At 37.2% G+C, this 23,235-nt stretch overlaps 1 protein-coding gene across 2 annotated transcripts; it reads left to right on the plus strand.

Annotated features, from left to right (window-relative positions):
- Positions 1–4,477: 4,477 nt before the first annotated feature.
- LOC121425554 (UDP-glucuronosyltransferase 2C1-like) lies at positions 4,478–22,925 on the plus strand. Of its 2 annotated transcripts, XM_041621637.1 has the most exons (3): positions 4,478–4,902; positions 20,780–22,409; positions 22,805–22,925. In XM_041621637.1, exon 2 carries the CDS (start codon positions 20,784–20,786, stop codon positions 22,365–22,367), a length of 1,584 nt encoding a protein of 527 aa, XP_041477571.1. In that variant the 5' UTR covers positions 4,478–4,902; positions 20,780–20,783; the 3' UTR covers positions 22,368–22,409; positions 22,805–22,925. The 2 variants fall into 2 exon arrangements, with proteins under 2 accessions (XP_041477571.1, XP_041477570.1); XM_041621636.1 differs by lacking the exon at positions 22,805–22,925 and having other exon boundaries at positions 20,780–22,484.
- The last annotated feature ends 310 nt before the right edge of the window (positions 22,926–23,235 follow it).

Genomic DNA, 23,235 nt, shown 5'->3' on the forward strand with positions numbered 1-23,235 from the left:
AAATAAATTAACTATATTCAAACATTATGTTTGCCAATTCATATGTAAAACTTTATTTCTGTGTGATTAACAAAATACAATTCTTTCTATTAAACATAAAAACATGTGAGGTAAAGTAAGAGTTTGAACACTTTATATATACACTATTACAACTACTACTTTTAATAATAATAACAATGATACTATTACTACTACTTTTTTTTTTTTGGGGGGGGGAAATATGTTTTGCCCCCCCCCCACTTTTTTGTTTTGGGGGGCGACTGCCCAGCACCCCCCACTTCCGGCGCCTATATGCTGGGGGGGGGTAAGGGTCTAAATCTAATGTTTCTGCCCAGTTTCATTAAAACATATTTAATCCTGTATTTTAACAGATTCAGCTAACTAGCTGCCACTCAATGCTCCAAGGCCAAGCTGTGCCAGTGCTCTGTTGCACACAGTTCAGTGCATGGTTAGTATTTTGACGTAAGACAATATTTATATTGAATGATTAATGCCGCAGTAAATCTAAATTCCAACATGTGACGAAGTTGTTTGGTTGCATGAGTCTGATAATCAACTCAGTGCAAAGTTCCAAAACCCAAAATTAAAAATTTCTTAATAGATTTGCTATTAACCCTTTTATTTAAGGGCAAATTTGATCAGATTTTCTTCGGAACATTGGTAACACTGGCATTTTTTTTCTTTGCTACACACATTCAACAAAATTAATGTCTCTAAAATTCATTTACAAATATAAATGAACTATGTTTAGTATTATGTTCGCCAATTCATATGTTAAACTCATACTAATGTAGTGTCGTAATAAACAAGCATTGGTAAAATGATTTTACAGACTGTCTCACTCATTTTATCACCCCCCCCCCTTCTCTCACTCTCACTTCTTTTCGACATCCTGCCATACTTATATATGATTGAGCAACCTTTAATTTAAAAGTACAAACAACCGCAGTCTAATGTACATTGTAAGGTACATGTGCAATGTACTTACATACTTATTTCTGACCCAATACATGTAATCATAACATTTATATATCATAATAATTGCCTCTTGACTGCTTACTGAATACACCGTGTTCTAATACATTTTTCCATTTTATAGTTAGATTTGGATTTCACTCTGTAATGATTATTGAAGTTTCTTCCTCCAGTTCAACCCAAGATGCTTAACTTAATTGAACCTCCTATCTATATTGAAAGAGAAGTCTGCTATGAATCAGTTGTCTAAATATATTTCATCAATAAACCGCTTGGCTTTCAGTGTGAATAGGCAGTCTAGCTACAAGATTCTCACCCCTCCCCCCACACACTTTGATAAAGATAAATGACTCCTACCCCCTGTGCTGCCACGGGTAATTGCTGCTAGTAGTAATAATAATAGTAATAATGATAATAATAATAGTAAACCAATAATAACAATGATAAAAATTCTAATGATATTAGAATAATTGATATAATAATAATAATCATCATCATAATAATCATCCTAATGAGAGAAAGGAAATGTCATTTGAATAAACTTTCCCATGAGGTAACTCCGAAGTCCAAACTGGTCTATTTTTCTAATTACCCAGATAGCAAGGAGACGTTGGGCCAACGTCGGCAGTGGTCGGGTTGGTCGCGGTCGTGAAGCCAACGTTGAGCCAACGTTGGCATTTTGAGTTTGCGCGACGTTGGATTATGGTCAGCTATGTAACGTTGGCCCAACGTCGGCAGTGGTCGGGTTGGTCGCGGTCGTGAAGCCAACGTTGAGCCAACGTTGGCATTTTGAGTTTGCGCGACGTTGGATTATGGTCAGCTATGTAACGTTGGCCCAACGTCGGCAATGGTCGGGTTGGTCGCGGTCATAAAGCCAACGTCGAGCCAACATTGGGCCAAGGTTGGCATTTTGAGTGCGTGCGACGTTGGGTATTGGTCATCTGTCTAACGGTTACCCAACGTCGACATTTGGTCTTGTTGGTCGGGGTCGTAAAGCCACCGTCGCGAGCTAATATTGGGTAAACGTTTCCATTTTGAGTGCGCGCTACATTGTGTAATTTCGTTTCTGTAGCCTATACGTTGACCCATAAATGCTCATACTTAAAAACATTTAAGAGGTAAGTTTTTCTTGCATGACATGCTATTTCTGGTTATTTGTAAATGATTTTTCAATATATGATTGAACAATACAATTTAATCAAAATCAACCTTAAGACACTTGGGATAATATGGGTGTAAAACCTTTTTATGCGGCCCCCTTCATTTACCAATACCAATCAAGTAATGATTTATCGGATTTTTTTCCGCAATCGCTATTGCCGACGTTTGCCCAACTAAGTTGCTATCATGGAATTCATGATCGATTATAACGTGTTTGTAATGCAATTTTGTAAGGATTTATATTTTAACAATTTCTATGATATTCTTGTCATTGAATAAAATGTATTTAAGTATGAATAAAAAACTATATGTAATGTTATGAATATGATTTGGAGGCTAATGATTTCAGAATCTAATTAAAATCCATCTTTTTGCAAATACTAAATATGAAAAACATACTCGCAACGAGAATGTGTATATATATATTTCACCGACTGTCGTTGTTGTGAGAGTAGGATAGGATAGGATTATAGGTGTAGGTATAGGAATAGGTATTACAAACTAAGAAAATTAATGTCTATAAGTAGGATCAGATACAAGATGCGTTAAGTACGAGTGATGAGGAAAATATCTATTTTTTATTGGCTTAAAAATGGTTGGTTGGTGGTTGGCTATACATTGGCTAAACGTTGGTTTAACGTTGGCTGAACGTTGGACCAACATCATACCTTTGATGTTGGGCCAACGTTGGCCCGACGGCAAGAATAACGTTGGCCCAACGTTACACCTCCGACATTGGCCCGACGTAACTGCAAAGGAAACATTGTTATCTGGGTACTCTATAACCGGAGGAGCTTCCAAAGGTTATCGAAATAGAAACTAAGCTTAATAACAATGTTAAAAACCGTGAATTAACAACGACAGCAAAAAAAATTGTTCAGTCTAACCATAGAGCTATCTAACATGTTTAAAGCCAAGGATACACCAAAATCGATTTCTCCCGTGTAGGCTGCACGGGCCTAATCACAAGTGGCAGGCCATAGATATTCATTCCAGCCAACCCATTGCTCAATTTTTAAATTTGATCTTGCTGATTGACAAAATGAATGAATATGATTGACAATCTAACACTGATTCAAGGGAGGGTGCCTACTGAACTACTTTTTTTTCCAAATTGGAAAGATATATCACCACTATGGAACTAAATTTTTACTTGGAAAGAATTATGGTCATTTTACTCTCTCAAGTGATGATTTATGTTGTTGTAGCTTATACGGCGCCTGTCATTCAGTATTGAATATTTGCGCTGGCATAATTTGCGGTAATTTCATTTATAATTTTTTTTTGTACTTAAATCAATTCAGCAAAAGTTTTTGATCCCGTCAGGTGTAGTCTACATAAATGCTGACTTATTTTTTTAAATTAGCCGGTCGAGGTACCCCTTTCTGGTCAGATATAGAATGTTAGACATTTATCCTATCCACTGGTAGTACACATTCAATCCTCAAATTTCCTCCTTATTTTTAATGAATTCTTTTTAGGTGCCACTTTAACACACGAGTCTAAAGGGGATTGAATTTGGCCTGTGATACCTACAGCCTACAGGTGATCCACTTGTCAATGGAAGTGCCCCCCGGGTCATGAACATATAAACGGAAAATTATTCTATTGTTACTGGGACAGTGCTGAGTATCGTCACAGCAGATAATTCTCCGTGGATAGGTCCATGACATTTTTTGCTTTTATTATATTACTCTCACCTCCCTGGATAATGTCCCGGTCTCGATCTGGCGATTAGAACAGAAACTGAGCTACGCGTGAAGGAAAATACCCTTTGCAGACTCGTCCCCCGGGGGGTGGGGCACTCAGTATATAATGCATAGTGGGTATGTGCCGCGGAGGGGACCCCCATTTTTACACTCAAATTTCCGTTCCAAGGCATAGCATTTTTGCCTTGTTGAGAAAAAGAACAAAGAAAGCCGCTCCAAGGCATAGCATTTCCTTCTTATCGAGAAAAAAAGAAGAGAGAAATCCGCTCCAAAGCTTCGCATATTTTTCGTTTCGCCGCTCCGATCGCGTTGAATGAGCTGCAATTTTGGTGAAAAGCGGCCGCAGAGCTCCCCGGCGGAGGCCGCGCTAGCTGCATCATGCACGCATGACCGTTCCGGAGGGATGCATACGCGCTCACACGCTGGCGTCCGTTCCAAGGACCCTCGTTTTCACAAACATTTGTCGTTCCGAAGCCCGTTCCGAGGACCCTCCTTTTTACAATAAGCCCGCTCCAAGGCCCCAGTTGTTTTTGTCTCGCCCGCGGCACACCCCCACCACTTTTTTGGTCGAGTGCCCCCCGGGACTTTTACTAAAGGATATACCACGCCCAGTACCCATTCACTACAGATTCACTACGGCTACTTCTAGATCTAGCTACGAGTGCATGCATGACAATCACACTGACATAAATAGCTTCGAATAATAACACCGTTGAGGCTGAGAGTCTTGCTCTTGTGATTTAAATATCAATGTTGTTGACGTTTTTGTGGTCTGTAACTTTAACAAACATTGCAGAATAATAATTCATCACTCCGATATTTAGAACATTTTTCATTTGAAAAGTGCAAACGGAGGACCTGCAACACACTGCACGCTCTTCATGTGAAAATATTTTATTGGTCAGTGTTGGTATTACGCTCTCCGATAAATGACTTTGTGAACTTGATGTCGAACTGTGTTTCAGTTTCATCCAACATCTAGTATCCATGGTGACTTGGTACTTGTGAGGTTATCCTGATACTGGACGATTGTGCTTGCATCCCGTGTTGAAACCAGGTAAGTCATGATTATCAACACATCCTACATAGTATGATAGTACCTGCGCATTGAGATGGTTTCAAAGAGGGTATCTTGCATTAGCTGGGTTCCATGCGCTACAATAGACCAGTTTGGAATTACCTCATATGGGCAATCTTGGTCAAATGACATTTCATTTCTTTTTATAGCCAGATTTCAAAGAAAGATATTATGTAAGCATGTCTTACATAGCAGCAGGATGCAGATATTGCATGGTCAGACCAGGTGACTATAGAATGAACACTCTCACTATGAACACGAGCAGGAATTGCTCTCGTTTTACTCTCAATAAAACGAGAGCCACTTCTCACGAAAAAGTGTCTCATTTTGAACTATTTTTAACGGATTTTCATCTCAAAATTTTCGAGAGAAAAGTTAGTTTTTATGATCCTCTCGAAGGCCACACCTAGAATTTAATGGCCGTTTGGCCCTGAATGGCCCAAGCAAATCACTTCGCTGATGGGATTTACGATCCTACAGGGAGTATCCGTTCCCTCTCGATCGTGGCCACTAGTGCGCTTAATCTCAGTCCCAGGCTTTCACGAAATAAAAAAAAAGCGCAGGCTTATGCAGTGAACTGTACATAAAAACCGATATAAAAAAATTACATGTATTAGAATAAGTTTGAAAATGAAAAGAGCTTTTGATAGAGCATGCGTTGTAGATGAAAAACACGACTACACGACGATGTTCTGCAACATCCTTTGGCAGTATCACATTTGTGCTGTTTTTATACTTCTACGGATCTGAAAGGCCCAGAATTTTGTGGCACCGTCGAACAGGAAAGAAAATTGTGCTGTTAAATAGTGGCTGTTCCAGTCTCATATCTGAAATTTACTGGGAAAACTCCAGCAACATCTTCATCATAATTGTCTTCGAATAGTATCATATCACAGCATGACTTCAATAATATTTTATGAATTTGTAACAGTGTTATTATAACTCTATCACATTTTAAATCAATTACTGTTCTGTGCTATTTTCAACAGATCCCCGTAGAAAGCGTAATGGCAAAAAACGGGATAAAAGTTACAGTTGATTTTTCTTCAGTTCTTGTATATTGAAAAAATAGATGCAAAAAATGCAAAGTATACCCAAGTATAGTTTTGCTTTGTAAAGTACATACTGCATGCATTCATCGCATCAGTGGCTGAACACTGATTCGCAGCGAATAAAAAAAATAAAGAATTATTACTCCCAGTTTTCACCTATTCATTTTATTTTCAATTTTAAACAAAGTCAAGAAAGTTAATGAGCGTACAGATGCAAATCATCGTGTTATAGCAAAGCAAACTCAATACAATAATCTCATATCGACATTTTCATAAGATAAACTAAACAATTCTGAAATTAGGCATATGACAAATTGAATGAATGCGTTTAAAATGAGATCAACAGCAAAGGAGCGAGAGGCTTATAACAATCAAAATGAACGCAAATATAAAACGAACGAAATTTTTTAGCAGATGGCCATGGATAAATGGGGTGGGGCTTCAATAAAAGAGAGAAAATGATACCACAGAAGAAGTAAACAACAATTATGGAGGCATCTAATCAAGGGGGCTCGATCGCACAAGTCATACAAGCTATATAGTTCTATTGACAGGAAGCATTGGGGCGTAGTGAGTATAAACGGGTTCTACGTATAATGTAAGAGTTCTTTGCAGGCGACACTTTTTCTCAAAATAAATTGTTAAAGGGATGATCCAGACTGAAGATATTTATATCTTAAAAAATAAAGTAAAATTCACAAAGCAAAATGCTGAAAATTTCATCAAAATCGGATAACAATAACGAAGTTATTGAATTTTGAAGATTTGCATTATTCCGGTGAAACGGTTCTAGGCATGTCTTTATAACATTCGGTGGGCTGATGATGTCATATCCCCACTTCTTCTTTTGAATTGTATTATATGAAATTAGGTTTATTCAAAAAATTTCTACCATGAACTAAAACAATTGGATGGACAACCGATTAAATTCAATACATGTAGTTATTAACTGCCGCAACTTATTTCATCATAAATGAGAGACATCATTTACACATGCATGAAACACTTATGATCTCATGTAATAACATAAGGAAAAGGGAAAGTGGGGATGTGACATCATCGGCCCACCCATGACGATGTGCATATAACTGTTTTCACAAAATATTGATAAACTTTAAAATTCAATAACTTCGTTATTTGTTATCCGATTTTGATGAAATATTCAGCATATTGCACTGAAAATTTCACTTTATTTAGTTAGATATAAATATTTTCAGCCCGGACCATTCCTCTAAGTAGGGTAATTCTTGGTGGTTATACCTGAGTATATATGGCAAGATTTGATCGATAAAGGATGTTTGAATAAAAGAGACTGTCTGAGGAATGTCTAAAATTAAACATACTTATAATCTGCAGAGGTTTCTTTTTGTAAAATCATGGTTCTATAGGATCCATGGTAAAAATTAATAATAATTCAACATATGTTTATATGTTAATAATATGTTGCACTAATATTACGAATATTACGCGATGAGATTTGAGTAGAACTGACGATGAATATAGGTCAAATCCCAGGGTCAAATGATTTGTATGTGGAGGCGGGGTCCATTTGAGTGTGTGATTTGTGTGAGTGTGTTTATTACAATACATATACACCAACATTTGTAAGTTTGGAGGGTCTATATCCCCCCCCCCCCTGAATATGGACAGGGGAATCCAGCGTTGATCATAAAATGTCGTGGTAGAAAGGGCAAAATAAATAAAACAGAATGGTTTAAATGAGTTGGAGAAGCAGCGTGTCCGCTATTCAACTTTCCCCTTTTAACTTGTCTGATTTTTCTTTGTATTTGAGTTGGATTCCCCTGAAATACTAGTAGGGTCCGTGATCAGCGACATCATCGGGCGCGTGCGACCTTCAACATGCCCACATTAGATCAGACTCAACATTGACGCTCATATAAACCATAACATAAAAACAGGTAAAGATAAATCTCATCACGTGTAAGCCCTTTACGACATAGTCTGTTGTGCAAACCCTTACTCGAGTAAAGGGTCTGAATTGCAGCCTAGGCCCTATGCCTTGTGTGAAACAGAAAGTTTTGTATGTGCTAGTCTTTGTGTGGAGACACACTTGTTGATCAAAGTTTCAATCAGGGTCTGTTCCTGCAAACTATTTAGGTCATTGTGTGCAGGGGCGTAACAGGCGTCGTTGGTGGAGGGGGGGGGGGGGGCAAAAAATAACCAGTCATATCGTGGTATGAACAGGCAGTGGTTTAATGAGGCAAAATTTTTGAGGGGGTCAGATATGGCGTATCGGACAGAAATTATCTTTAGAAAAAAAGTTGCGAGGGAGCAAAGCGAGCAAGCAAAAAGATCAAATTTTGTGATAGATTTTGACATAATATTCAGAAAATAAAATATCATACTTCACTCTTATCTCTTTCCTTTTTTGGTCTATGGCTATGGTTAGATATACAGTAGGCCTATATATTCTTAATGGATTCCTAAACTGCAGTCCTCAAATGTCTCTGTTTGGGGTCATACACAAAAATGTCAGGTCGCGCTTCGCGCTTGCATTATTTGTTTAGCTAAACAGGTACGTATTAATTGTGACACAAAAATTGCTTGTAATGTCCCTTTTTAGGTCTGAATATCAAAACTTTTGAGATTGCGCATCACGCTCGCATTATTTGATGAGTGAGATACATATCCGTTCAATGGCACTGTCCCTAATAGGGACAGTGCCAAAGTCAAAGTCAAAGTAAATACCTGGAATTTTTGCACGCTCATAGAGAAACAATTAAATATATATTTCATTTGAAAAAAATATGTTTCTCCTCCACTAAACCATTTCACTTTTAAAAATTGTATTCCACTTTTAATATTAAAAAAAATATATTTCACTTTTCCAAAAAAATATATTTCACTTTTCAAAAAATATATTTCACTTTCCAAAAAAATATATTTCACTTTTCAAAAACTATATTTCACTTTTCAAAAAAATATATTTCACTTTTCAAAAAAGTATATTTCACTTTTCAAAAAATATATTTCACTTTTCAAAAAAGTATATTTCACTTTTCAAAAAAAAATATATTTCACTTTTCAAAAAATATATTTCACTTTTCCAAAAAAATACATTTCACTTTTCAAAAAAAATATATTTCACTTTTCAAAAAAATATTTCACTTTAAAAAAAATATATATTTCACTTTTTCAAAAAATATTTCACTTTTCAAAAAAATATATTTTACTTTTCAAAAAATATATTTCACTTTTCAAAAATATATATTTCACTTTTCAAAAAAATATATTTCACTTTTCCAAAAAAATATGTTTCACTTTTCCAAAAAATTCATTTCACTTTTCAAAAAAAATTATTTTTTTCGACGAAGAATCATTTCACTTGTTACATTTTAATTTTGAGAGAAAACAAATCCTTTCACTTTTTATCTACAAATCTATATATCTGTCTCTTTATCTATCTATATCTATGCAGGGGCCGTGGAACGGTTTTCAAAGTGGGGGGGGGGGGGGACCATGCAAAAAATCACAGTCATATGGTCATTTTTACGTTTTTGTACACGGTTTTTTTTTAAAAAGTGGGGGGGGGGGGAGGGCTGAAGCCCAGATCCAGCTTCCGCACCCCCTGTTAATATATCTATCTATCTTCTATTAATCTATCCACCTATCATTTATCTCTCCAGCCATCTATCTATTTATCTATCTTTCTTATATGTATCTGTTTGAATATCTATGTCTGTCTGTTTATTTATCTTTCATACTTATATCCACTCATTTGTTTAAATAATTATGTATGTTTATCTCTGCATCTACGACAGACCACCTAATTCGTCCGTACGACGAATTAAAATCTATTTTCACTTGTTACATTTTAAATCTGAGATAAAACAAATCCTTTCACTTTTGTTGGATAACACATACGGCTGCCGTATAGACCGTAAGTAAATTTCGTTCTTCACGTAAATATCCATTCCTCTCGCTACGAAAAACATTTCACTCATGTTGCAAATTAATTTCACTCAATTGCAAAAAAATACGTTCCTTTTTTTCTCAGCCTGTAGGCGGCGCGCACCATTGTTGGCGGGGGCGGCGCCACTGATCTCTCCACTAAGAGATCAGTGGGCGGCGCGCGGGAAAAGAGATGGTTGCAAAATTTTCGCTGTGCTGAGGGGAGAAATCATGAATGCGGTTGCAACACACAAAATAACAAGGATATGGGAATACCAGCGAACCCAATTACATCACTTTCCCACGTGCACGAGAATGCACCACGAGGTGGACCCATAAAAACAAATACAAACACAACAGCCAATGCAATCAGCTGTTGCATTCGGGCCTACGATCAATCGCTAAGGCATGAATGCTTTTTACATACACTATCTACGGAGCTGAATGGTCAAGGTATAAGTGTTGAAATTTCCCTTTTCTCCATTCTGTCTGTCTTTTACTTCATTGACATACGATGGTCATAATGATTGATGAAATGAAGCTTACAAAAAGCTACATTTCACTGGTCAACTCACTTGTACCTGCACTGCAAAACCAAATTCTCTCCATTTTGTCCGAGACATGATAAGGGGGGGGGGGGGGGTCACCATCTTTAGAACAGACATAAAAAAGTGAGTATTCGGAACTGAAGTCGGATGATGACGTCATCGCTCAGCCCGAAAAGGTTGGTGTTAGCCATAGAGATACTTATAACGCGTAATTAGTATACATCTCTGTGGTGTTAGCCGAGATTGTCCATGATGTCATTACCCAACTTCAGTCCCGTATACTCACTTTTTATGTCTGTTCTAAGGATGGTGACCCCCCATTCATGTCTCCTACAAAATGGAGAGAATTTGGTTTTGCAGTGCAGGTACAAGCGAGTTGACCAGTGAAATGTAGCTTTCTGTATGCTTCATTTCATCAATCATTATGACCATCGTATGTCAATGAAGTAAAAGACAGACGGAAGGGAGAAAAGGGAAAATGTTTGAGTATTATGCCAACATTTATCACATGATCGTAAATTTGTGTTGAAATGTCAAAATCTTTTTTTTTAATATTTTTTTTTGGGGGGGCTCATTACGCCACTGATTTAATTTAATTCAGGTGAGGTTTATTGAAAAAAAAAAACCCTGCTACAACCACCATAGTGCCAGAATTATTTAGATGTTGGCGGAAATTGCTTTAAAAGTTTTAGTTGGTAAGCTTAATATTTCTTCATGCCAGAGATACACAAGAAATCGAAATGATTTATGAAATGAGGAGACAGCTCAGAAGGCAGCAGAAATAAATAGCCTTATCATGGTGCTGCCACAAAAAAGAACAAAATAATAAACCGATACCAAAAGTCTTGACATGAGGCTATGTTCCATGTGCAGAAAGTCGACTTCTCGTGCATCAATTTCCTCCGTTTAAAGTTTGTTTTAACATGAAATTTCACACTCTATTCATTTCTCTACATGTTTAGTCGAAATCGTGTAAAAGAGATAGGGAAATAATCATGATTTGCTAATTTCTATACTTCTATACTTCACCCAGACCAATGACCTATTTATATCAGGACCAGACTTCATAGTCTACGTACAGTTGTTTGTCCAGACCAACTTGGTGGGAATGTCAGATAAAAAATAATAAACAATGGTGTTGGTGGAAAAAATGAATTAAAGTATATGATACATTGATTCATTTCATTGTTAATATTAACTATGTACTTGCAGAATAGAAAATGCTGGTCATTTTGGTCGATGCCACTATCATATCCACTATAATGTATGAATATACAGACTATCTGAATACCTATCTTGGGAGTGAGCGCCCTTCGGCCGCTCGTAAAAAGGGACATTAAAGCTGTGTATAGCTTTGTGACCGCACCATGGCAATTATCCGCATTATTTGGAAATGCGTTCATAAACTCAAAATCTTATCCCGATGCCGCTATTATGCGGATAATAGCAGCATCAGAGTAATGCGGATAACTCTTGTCCTCCTCCAATTTTACGACCAAATTATGCTGCTATTAGCCGCCTAATTCATTTTAATTGGGTTTATGAAAGGGGTATAATATGACAGTCTTACTGAAGCGTAGAGACCGTTAGATATTTTTCCAACTGCACTTCTCTGAGAAAATTTCAAATATTCAAATCTTGGATATATAGCGCCCTCTCTCGGCGATGCTTGTTTTAAATTTAAAAAATGGGCGCACTTATCTTACAAATTCAGTGATTAGATATCCAAAAGTTACAGACAGACAAAGAACATATCTTAAACGTTTCAGCCCTTTCCATGATATGGAATAGGATTTAATTGAAAGACAAAAACACACAGATATTTTAATTTGATCGGGTGACCCGATCAAGTTAAATTTCCATGTAAAATCGCAAAATTTATCCTGTAAAACACATTTTCATTTCTTATCATCCACATCATAACTGTTATAGGGCATATCGATTCATATTAGCTAGCAATGAATTGGAATAGTGATAGGTGCATTTTGGTGGATTTACCAAAACTATACACAAGCTTTAAATCGAGACGGTGTCTAGTGATTCAGCAATGGTTTACGACCGTTGTCAAAATTTGAGAGGAATTGAAGTGCTCTGACCTTCGCCATTGGCTCAACGATGTATGAAAAATCTCAAATATATCCTTTTTTTCAACTATTTTACAACTACCCCCTCTCACCCAAAAGAGATAAAAACGAGTGATTTTGGCCAAGGAGAAAAGGAGTTGAATTGGAGACCATTCGTGACATTTATGAGTTAAACACGAGAGAATATGGAGAGATTTTGGCCGGCGACCTCATACCAATATGGACGTAAAAACAATGGAGGGACGATATATGCAAATTTTGTATCTGTTGCTTTTACAATTATTTAAACTACAACATGTACGTCTGAAGACGTACAAAAAGAAGTACACAGGTACAATGTAGCCTTTGGTTGCGCAATATGAAACCGCCAGTTTCCTGTGAAAACTAAGTGATTTGTGTTGGAAATAAATAGTAACTGGGATATTTCTATTTTATATGAGCACAAAAAATAGACATTTTACACATGACGAGATATATTGTTTCCTGAAATTGGGCAAAATACTGAATAACAGTTTTAAAATGTGAACAAAAATAAATAATTTGACAATTTTATAATCAACATTTTACAAAATCCCGCAAACTTCCACTACTATAAAAATATCATTGTTAGTTTGTTGGAATATTTAAATTTGTGATGCTATGTGCCAGAACTGCGGCCAGTCGAATAAATTCAAATCATATTTTGAGAAATATTGCAACATTTATGTTTGCTGTTCCCTGTAAAAAATGGGCATTGTGTCTATACTCATTATTATCCGATCAGATGCAGCGTAAATTGATTATCATTACAAAAGCAGGTTAATTCCTTTTGTAAGTCGCATGTAATACCTCAGTCACATTTGCTCTACGGTGGCCGTACGGCGAGACGAAACCAGCTGTTTCAACATTTTTTAGTATCAGCTATGTACATAATAGGTGGTTTGAATAAAAATTAATAAAACGGCTGTTTTCGACTCGCCGTACGGCCGCCGTGGGGCACATGTGACCGCTGTCTATACAATCTGCAAGTAACATGCAATGAAATACAATTTAATATATTTCATCAATGTGCCATCAAAATGGCTATAGAGGGAAAGTGTTGGATGTTTTTAAAGCTCCTTAATGCTTATACAGCTCCTTGCTTATACTAACCCAACATAAATCCCTATTGCAACCCCAACCCAATAACTTGAAGCCCGAAGCAATTGTCGCAGGAGCAAACGTTAGTCTGCTATGCAGACTCTGAATGGCTCATGAGGTGGGATCTGCTACTGGTTTGCGAACCAGCCTGAAAGGGCGAGCGCAGCCTCAGTAGACCTAGTCTGCTATGCAGACTCGTTGAATCAGCTGAGGTACACACATTGCAGATGTGGGTCTACATTTGTAGACTAAGCAAACGTCGTGTCAAAGCTTACTGTGCTAACTGAATCCCCCGGGGGGGGGGGGCACTTACATTGACGAGTAGATACCAAAGGAGGCGCGATAGGTCAGTCGGTAGAGCGGGGGTTTCGGATTTGGGTGACCCGGGTTCGATTCCCGAATGGTGCGCTAGTGCCCTTTGGTAAGGCATTTGATCCTCATTACCAGGTCCCTCGGAGAGGACCTTAAGCCGTTGGTCCCCTGGTTGCTTGCTCACAGGCATTCGTGCTTGCAGTCAGGTAAAATAGCCTCGGTATAACAAAATAACAACACGTAAAAAGGATGTCTTTTTCTAGATAGGGCACCCGTTTTCTATTTTCTATGGAAGCTTAAAAGTGCCACCGAGATGTTGAGATAATTATCTTGGGAAGTCGATATCTTGATAGCAAAAGGTCAGATGACGAGATCCTGGATCTCATCATGTCGACATCTTTCAGAAGAGATGATGAGATGACAAGATTCCGGATCTCATCATGTCAACATCTTTTAGAAGAGATGAGATGACAAGATCCCGGATCTCATCATGTCAACATCTTTTAGAAGAGATGATGAGATGACAAGATCCCAGATCTCATCATGTCAACATCTTTTAGAAGAGATGATGAGATGACAAGATCCCGGATCTCATCATGTTGACATCTTTTAGAAGAGATGATGAGATGACAAGATCCCGGATCTCGTCATGTCGTCATCTTTTAGAAGAGATGATGAGATGACAAGATCCCGGATCTCATCATGTCAACATCTTGTAGAAGAGATGATGAGATGACGAGATCCCAGATCTCATCATGTCAACATCTTTTAGAAGAGATGATGAGATGACAAGATCCCGGATCTCGTCATGTCGACATCTTTTAGAAGAAATGGTCAGATGACAAGATCTTCGATCCATGATCATGTCATCTAATCATCTCTTCTTAAAGATGTAGACATGACGAGTTACGAGATCATGACATCTGATCATCTCTTCCACTGGATGTAGACATGACGAGATCCAAGAATAATAATGATACCATTTCGACGACGGTCTCTTGGGTTCAATCCTCGGATCCCCATTACGTCACTCTACTGTAATACACTCTAAGAACAAATCAGTAAAAATGACTAGTTCACCCTTTGCACGCTGATGTTTCAATTCTGCACATTCGTACAATTAAATTCAACAATCGAAATAATTTTCTACACTAACCTCATATTAGAGAAGCTAATAAACTGATTAATGGCAAATGATTATGGACAACATCTAAATTAATCATCAGTATCAATAAAAAAAAATTGTAAAAATGAAAATCTTGATTCAAAGAAAATAACATGACAACAATTTTCATAATTATTCCCACATAATGAATAAATCAGCGTGCAATAGGGTCAGTTGGGTGCAACTGTTATTCTAGTCTTATTTGACTATTCTCTAGACGTTTTTTTTTACTAGAAAATAGCTATTTCTGACTATAATATATGTCAGAATATATCAGTGATTGCCATATCGGTTGCACCCAGCTGACTACTGGTCTAGTCAATTGACTGATTTAGAGTGTAGCTCTGAAACTGCTCTCACCATCTTGGTCAAAGGTTGGTAGCATTTATATAGGTTAAATATACATTTGAAAAGGAATGGAATCTCTGAGTCTAGCAACTTGTGGGGGCACATAAAATGGAGAAATAAACAAGAAATCTGAGTCTTAATATGATAGGTAAATGCAGCAGAAGTGAAGCTACTGTGGGTTCAAAATATTTTTTTAATATCAGGATCTCAAAAGCCTAATTTTTAAAGCGTCCATGATAATATAAAAGTGACAAAATAGACTTAGCATGTATTCAGGATTTTAAAAGTTATTTTTTATCGTCTCTACCGTTGAATGTAAGTTTATTTGTTTGGGTTGTTGAGTCTAATGTTATTGACAAACTTAGAAATTATTGCGTTTTACGTAATAAAATTTGAATTGAATTCCCACGTTCGACTACATATGGAATTCCATCAGTACAGTTGGGAAGGGGGCACAACGACCCCCCCCCCTCGGATTTGTAATTCATATTCCCTCCGGATACTTGTAGATGATAAACCCAACGAACGTATAGGGCAGCAACACACGGCAGATTGTGCTGCCCGATACGTTGGTAATTTATGAACAAAACAATAAAAAAAAATGTGGTACACACTAAACAAAATTCGATCAGTGAACGTACCAGACTTCATCATTGTCCGTTTAGAACGTCCAGTCACATTGACCACAACAGAAGCTATCGAAACTGAAATTATCATTGTTTTATTCCTCGTCTATTTGCATTTGTTAATTAGTGAGGTCAACAAATGGTACTACTTAAAGAATAATATAATTTTCTGTAATATTGAATAAAATGTGTTTGATAACATAATAAACTCTTTGCCAATTTGACAAGCCCATTATGAAATGAAACGGACATTTCTTCCACTTTGTCGGAATTTACTTAAATATCATTGTCATTACTTACAGATTTATTTTATCACTTACTTTCTTCTCTTCTTTAGTTTAATGCTCTATCATACATACTTGTGTCTTTTGCACATTATCAGTTGTTCCCTTCTCTTTCCCTTTTTCCCCACTCTTATGCACAAGCTTATGCCTTTCTTCGTTACCTGTTTGACCCGGTTACAGTTCGTAATTCCGAAGCTTCGTAATTCCGAAGGTTCTTTATTCCGAAGGTTCGTAATTCCGAAACACGTAAATTGACTATACCTCGATGTTCGTTAATCCGAAAACGAAAAAGGGTTCGTTAATCCGAACATTTGTGGCCTTGTAATCAGAGGGTCGTGCGTTCGAATCCCACCACGGCCTAGCGTCCTTTGGCAAGGCGTTAATCCACACTTTGCCACTCTCCACCCAGGTGTTAAATGGGTACCCGGTAGGATGTGAAAGCCTATATGTAGTATGCCTAGCAATTGAGTCTTGGAACTCTTGTTGGAATGCTCCCCAGGGAGTGGAGAAGGTGCATACATTGTATGCGGGCATGCAAGGATCCGATGACCGGGGTAATAATATGTCTGTAAAGCGCTTAGAGACGTCGTTCCGATGTATTAAGCGCTATATGAATGCGGAATATTATTATTATTATTATTATTATTCCGACGGTTCGTTATTCCGAAGGTTCGATAATCCGAAAACGAAATAAGGTTCGTTGTTCCGAAGGTTCGATAATCCGAAAACGAAATAAGGTTCGTTGTTCCGAAGGTTCATTAATCCGAAAACGAAATAAGGTTCGTTGTTCCGAAGGTTCGTTAATCCGAAAACGAAATAAGTTTCGTTAATCCGAAAACGAAATAAGGCTCGTTAATCCGAAAACGAAATAAGGTTCGTTAATCCGAAAACAAAATAAGGTTCGTTAATCCGAAAAATGAACACCGGGAAAGCAGAGGCAGAGGCAAGGGGGCAGGGGACACTGTTGCCGTTCAATTGTTATGAGGATGGGAAGGCAAGGGCGGCCGAACGAATTTTCATTGGGGGGTAAAGCCAAAAAATGAAACCCATGCGTCAAAATGGGCACATTGGTGATATTTTCACCTGAAGATTGTCATCTGCTTGAAGTCATTGTGTGTTTGATAGTGATTAAGTAGAGAAAACCTTTTTTGAAGTGACTTTTTATTATGGCTAAATGTATATTTAGGCTTATTTTTCGGGAGAGAGTATAATGAGCGAGCGGCTTGGTAAAACAAATTCAAAGGTGAAGTTGTAAAACGTTTTTGGGGATCAATTATTCTTAAAATTGCATTATTGCGAGGTGTTGCGAGCGTGAATCACAAGCTAAAACTTTAGGGTATTTCAATAAAAAATGAAAATAAGTTTTTAAAAATCCGAGCAGATTCATCTAACTAAAGAATTAACACGAGCGCAAAACGAGAGCTTAAACATACTGACAAGAAAAGAAACCTGTTAAAGAAAGCATTTAGTGACCTCTTTAGGATGCAGATTTCACCAATCGAATGAGAGTGCGAAGCGCAAGCTGAAAATTTGCATTATTCCAGCCTAAAAACTTAACTTGTATACCTTAACATGTTTAAAAAGAGTATTTCATTTTGAAAAAAAAACATGAAAAACGGCATATTTATTTTTGAAAAAGGAACTTTCCCATTTTGGAAAATATTCATTTCCCTGTTTTTTATTTCATTTTTGGGGTGCAAGTGCCCCCTGCCTCCCTCCAGGCGGATCCAACATTCGTCAAATAGGGGGGGGGGGATTTTTTCAGCCATATTTTCCTCGATAAGCAGCTTAAAGTTGATTTTGTTTGTTTCATTGAAAGGGTAGTCCTAACATTCAATATATAAAATAAAGTAAATATGTAATAACATGATAAACCCTGTTTAAATAATGCGAGCGCGAGCTATATATTTTTTTTAATGTGATGGGCAATATGTTTGTGATCTCCAAAACGAGATGCCTGTGTAACTAAATTTAGATAATAACTGCGAGCAAGAAGCGCGAACAGAAATTTTAAATATATAAGCTCTGACCTGATCTAAAGGGGGCATTTTAAGAACTTTTTGCAGTTAGCCATGAAGAAGATGCGTGTTTCAACCAGTGGCGCGGCGGAACGTATTTTCCTGGGGGGGGGGGGGGGCAAAGCCAAAAAAGGGGCCAATAGGGGCAATTTGGTGCAATGGGATATTTTCATCATGAGATTATGATCTGTGTAAAGAGGTTGTGTGTTTTGTAGGAATTAAATTGAGCAAAAGTTTTTGAACAATCACTGATTGATAATTTATATATTTACGTTTCATTTCTGCGAGCGTAGCGAGCAAGCGGTTTGGGGGAGAAATCAAATCTGAAGATGTAAAATTCGACTTTTTGGTCAATTACTGATAAAAGGGCATCCTTGTGAGATGTTGCGAGCGAATCACGTACTCAAACTTTTGGAAATTTCATGTAGGCCTAGAATGTTAATAATGAAAATATTGATATAGATATTATTTACCCAAGGATTAAGGAAGCCACTTCAGTTCTGAAAACTGTTCTCCCAGCTACTATTTTTTTTACAAGAATGCTTAGAATGTCCAGTTTTCAGGTTGAAAAATCGGAAAAATTTGGCTCGCGTTTCTCGCTCGCATCAAGTATTGTTTATTGAGGAATTCATTCTATTCCTGGTTAAAAATATATATAAAATGTCCAGTTTTCAGGTTGGAATATCACAAATTTCAAGCTTGCGGTTCGCGCTCTCATTATTTAGTTCGTGAAATATATATTCTATTCATGAGTCACTAAATGCAGTCCTTAAAAGATTACTTTCTGAAGCCTGTTGCATAAAACTTTTTACCTGAGAAAACTCTAGTAAAAACTGAAAACTAATAGTCTGATTTCCGCCATTGACTTTAGCACAGGGCAAAAACTCCTGTAAAAACAACCTGAGTTTTCTCAGGTAAAAAGATTTATGCAACGGGCCCCAGGTCAGTATATAAACAAATTACAGCTCGCCCATTAATTCTTTCGAAAGATACCGGTACACATCTTTCTCACGTACGATTACAAAAAAATACAATGCTCAGTTCACGTCTTGTTACATGAAATGTCTACTATAGTTTGAGCTTGCGATTCGCGCTTTCAACATCTCACAAGGATCATTATTAGTATTATTTTTATTTTTATTATTAGCAGAAGCTGTTATCAAAAATGACATCCCCTCCAATACAAATCCTATTATCTAGAGGTTACTCGCACGCGACCAACACACTTGATCCCCTGCATCTTTAAACCATTTGCTTAGGCAGCAATTGTTCAGATAAAATCGAAATTAGCCTGCTTGATCAGGGCCCTATTCTTAATGAAATACATGCTTTTGGCCACAACACACGCATGTATCATCGATCGTTATTACTATCATTGCATAATATCGTGTAATCTTGTAATGACAACATCGTTTTTGTTACCAAAATGAATTATTTTCATTTTCGGAAATACGAACCTTATTTAATTTTCGGATTAACGAACCTTATTTCTTTTTCGGATTAACGAACCTTCGGAATTATGAACCTTATTTCGTTTTCGGATTAACGAACCTTTGGAATTACGAACCTTATTTCGTTTTCGGATTGACGAACCTTCGGAATTACGAACCTTCGGAAATACGAACCTTCGGAATAACCGAACCTTCGGAATTACGAAGCTTCGGAATTACGAATTAATGTATGCGGTTTGGGTCACCTCTCAATAATTCTCTTGTTTTTCATATCTTCCTCATACCCTCTATCACTGTTTTGTTCCAGATCCTGTTTGATGTTGCCTGCCTCATTATCTTAATCCCTCTTGGCTTGAGGTCTTTCTTTGGCCTCACTCCACTAACTTCACTTTGTGTCTGCCTACTCCTTTTCTTTCATCCCCTACATTAACCTGATTGGTCTTCTCTTCTCACTAATGCCCCTTTTGTCTCCTTGTTCCAGTGTTGCTGTTGTATTTCTGTTGTCTATATTATGGTTGTTCCACCTTATATGTTTGTCATTTTGCCTCCGAAGAAGATTCTGCTAGGATCGAAAGCTTAGGCCCCTTTTGACTCTTATTTACCCCATTGGCTCTTTTTTAGATAAGCAGTTTACAGCAGCTTCTTTTTGCCATAAATATCATTGTATATACTATATACACGCAGCCTCCCCTTAGAATATATATAAAAATGAAAATTAGTCCCAAATCTAAATGAAAAAATGGGATCATTTGGAAAATGAATAAAAAAAAATACCCTAAGCGGCGTTAACGGGACTGAATATTCAGATCAAGACTACATTACACATTCACTTTGAAGCGGTGTATAGCCAACTGTTAATTAGGGGAGTTTGAACTAAATCATCATATCATCATAACAAAAGTGTATTTAACCTTTTTTGTTTCTTTCTAATTTACAGTGTCATGGCTACCGTTCCTCCGAGATGGGTCGTTCTGTCAAGCGGGCTGTTACTTGTGGTCCTGATCAGGGGCTATGTGCAAGCTCAAAATATCCTGATTAATCCGATGATTGGGAAAGGCAGCCATTTTTACGTATCTGCTGCCATTGGAGAAGAACTCATTCATCGGGGATACAACGTCACTTTTCTCCTTGGAGGTGCTTTTTACGATCAAGCTAGAAACAGCCGCTATGGGGACATGTTTCATTGGGAAGTATTTCAGCATCCTATACCTAGGCAAACAGTCCATGATATGTTTGCAAACCTAACTAAACTCATATCGGACGGTGGCTTCCAACAGGAAAAAAAAATTATGACTGAGTTGATGACGGCTCGCGTTAATGATTGTACTGCTCTTCTTGAAGACAAGTACCTGATTGGACGTCTTCGGTCTGCCAATTTTTCTGCAGTTTTATACGATGCGACGTGGGTTTGTGGAGCAATGGTTGGGGAATTACTAAATCTACCAACCTTTGTAGTCTATGCATTTGCTAATCCTTGTTTGGTAACATCTTCTCAAGGAACACATTTTCACCCAGCCTATGTACCAAGCTTTATGACACCTTACTCAAACCAGATGAAATTCAATGAAAGAGTTGTAAACTCGTTACTTTATATCCTCGGAGCGTTGATAGGTCATTATTACTATGCTCCTTACATAGGCTTGACCAAGCGGTTCAATGTATCAGAACCAATGCTTCTTATGGCGAATAGTAAGCTTTGGTTAGTCAATACCGATAATGTAGGAGAGTTTCCATGTGCCCTAGCTCCGAATGTCATTCCAGTTGGTGGTCTTACCACAAGGTCACCAGAAGAACTGCCTTCTGATATAGATGAATTCATCCAGGGCTCAAATGATGATGGTATTATCATCTGTTCATTCGGATCTTTTCTCATTCTAGACCAGAATAGTCTTCGTTTGATTCGGGTATTTTCAGAGGCGTTCGATAGACTACCCCAAAGAGTAATATGGCTTTTGAAGGAACACCCTCCATTTCCGATTCCTGCCAATATCAAGATCTTACCCTGGCTACCTCAAAATGATATCCTTGGCCATCGTAAAACAAGAGCTCTCTTCTTCCACGGAGGTCAAAGTAGCTATTATGAGGCCATTTATCACGGGGTACCTGTTGTTGTAATGCCTGTATACGGTGATCAGAAGGATATCGGAGCAAGAGTCGCCAGTAAAAAATTAGGATTAATATTGGACAAAGATTTGCTTACTGCGGAGATTCTATATGACGCTCTTCATGAGGTAACAACGAACATTACTTATACTATACGGGCAAAAGAGATGTCTCTTGCTTTCCGAGATCGAAAAATGAAGCCAGCTGAACGAGCTTCGTTTTGGATTGATTACGCAATAAAACATGGAACACATCATCTTGAGATACCTCTTCGCAGTTTAAATTTCTTCCAGTACTATCTCATAGATGTCATTTTATTCGTCTTATTGTTTTTGATATTAACTTTCTATGTTTTATTCAAGTGCCTCATGTTAGTTCGATTCTTCATTTGTAATTGTCATATAAAATCCAAACTTGATTAGTTTGGAAATATCGTTCCTTTTATTTACTAAACAGGTCAAGATCTTAAAGTGATTGGTTAACATTGGTTTGACTTTTAAAAAATCTGAGCTAGAAGGTCACACTTGTCACCTGTGTCTGTGATATGTTCCAAAAATCAAGCCCAGAAAAAATTGCGTTCGAAAATGATTATTTAGTGCTTCAAAAATTGAATTATAAAGTGACCGGAAACACCATCTTAATTTCATCATATACACTTATGTGTACTATTTAGGTGTCTATAAGACGCCTATTTACAAAATCGGGGTTTGCCCCTTAGTTTTAGCTTTTTCATTCTCAATAATGGTGGTTTTCAGGGTTTATTAGTTCTAATACATGCACTTGTACACATGTTTCATCTTGGTTTGAGAATTTTTTAAATCGGCTGCTCACAAAGTTAAATAATACCTTTAATAAAGATTGAATAGTTTCTTTACATGTTCGACGGTATAGGATGCTATAGTGATCTTCTTCTTTTCCTCCTTTCTTTTCTTCTTCTTGTTCTTCTTCTCTTTCTTTTTTCTTTTTCTTCTTCTTGTTCTTCTCCTCTTTTTTCCTATTCTCCTTCTCCTCCTTCTTTTCCTTCATCTTCTTTTTTTCTTCTTCTCCTCCTCCTTCTTCTTCTTGTTCTTCTTAAATTTCTTTTTATTCTTCTTGGTTTTAGGACTTATTCATTTATATTTGTAATAGTAACTCTTGATACGGTCATGAAAGTTCATCTGTGTTGGTTCAAAATAATGAAAAGTTGAACTATTGTTCTCAACACATTAAGGAAAAATCCGAAGAATTACCATAAAAATTTCGGCTGCTAACTGCTGCTTTCTTCAATTCAGCGATAATAATAATAACTAG

The sequence above is a fragment of the Lytechinus variegatus genome, chromosome 12, assembly GCF_018143015.1.
Source record: "Lytechinus variegatus isolate NC3 chromosome 12, Lvar_3.0, whole genome shotgun sequence".
NCBI lineage: Eukaryota > Metazoa > Echinodermata > Echinoidea > Temnopleuroida > Toxopneustidae > Lytechinus > Lytechinus variegatus.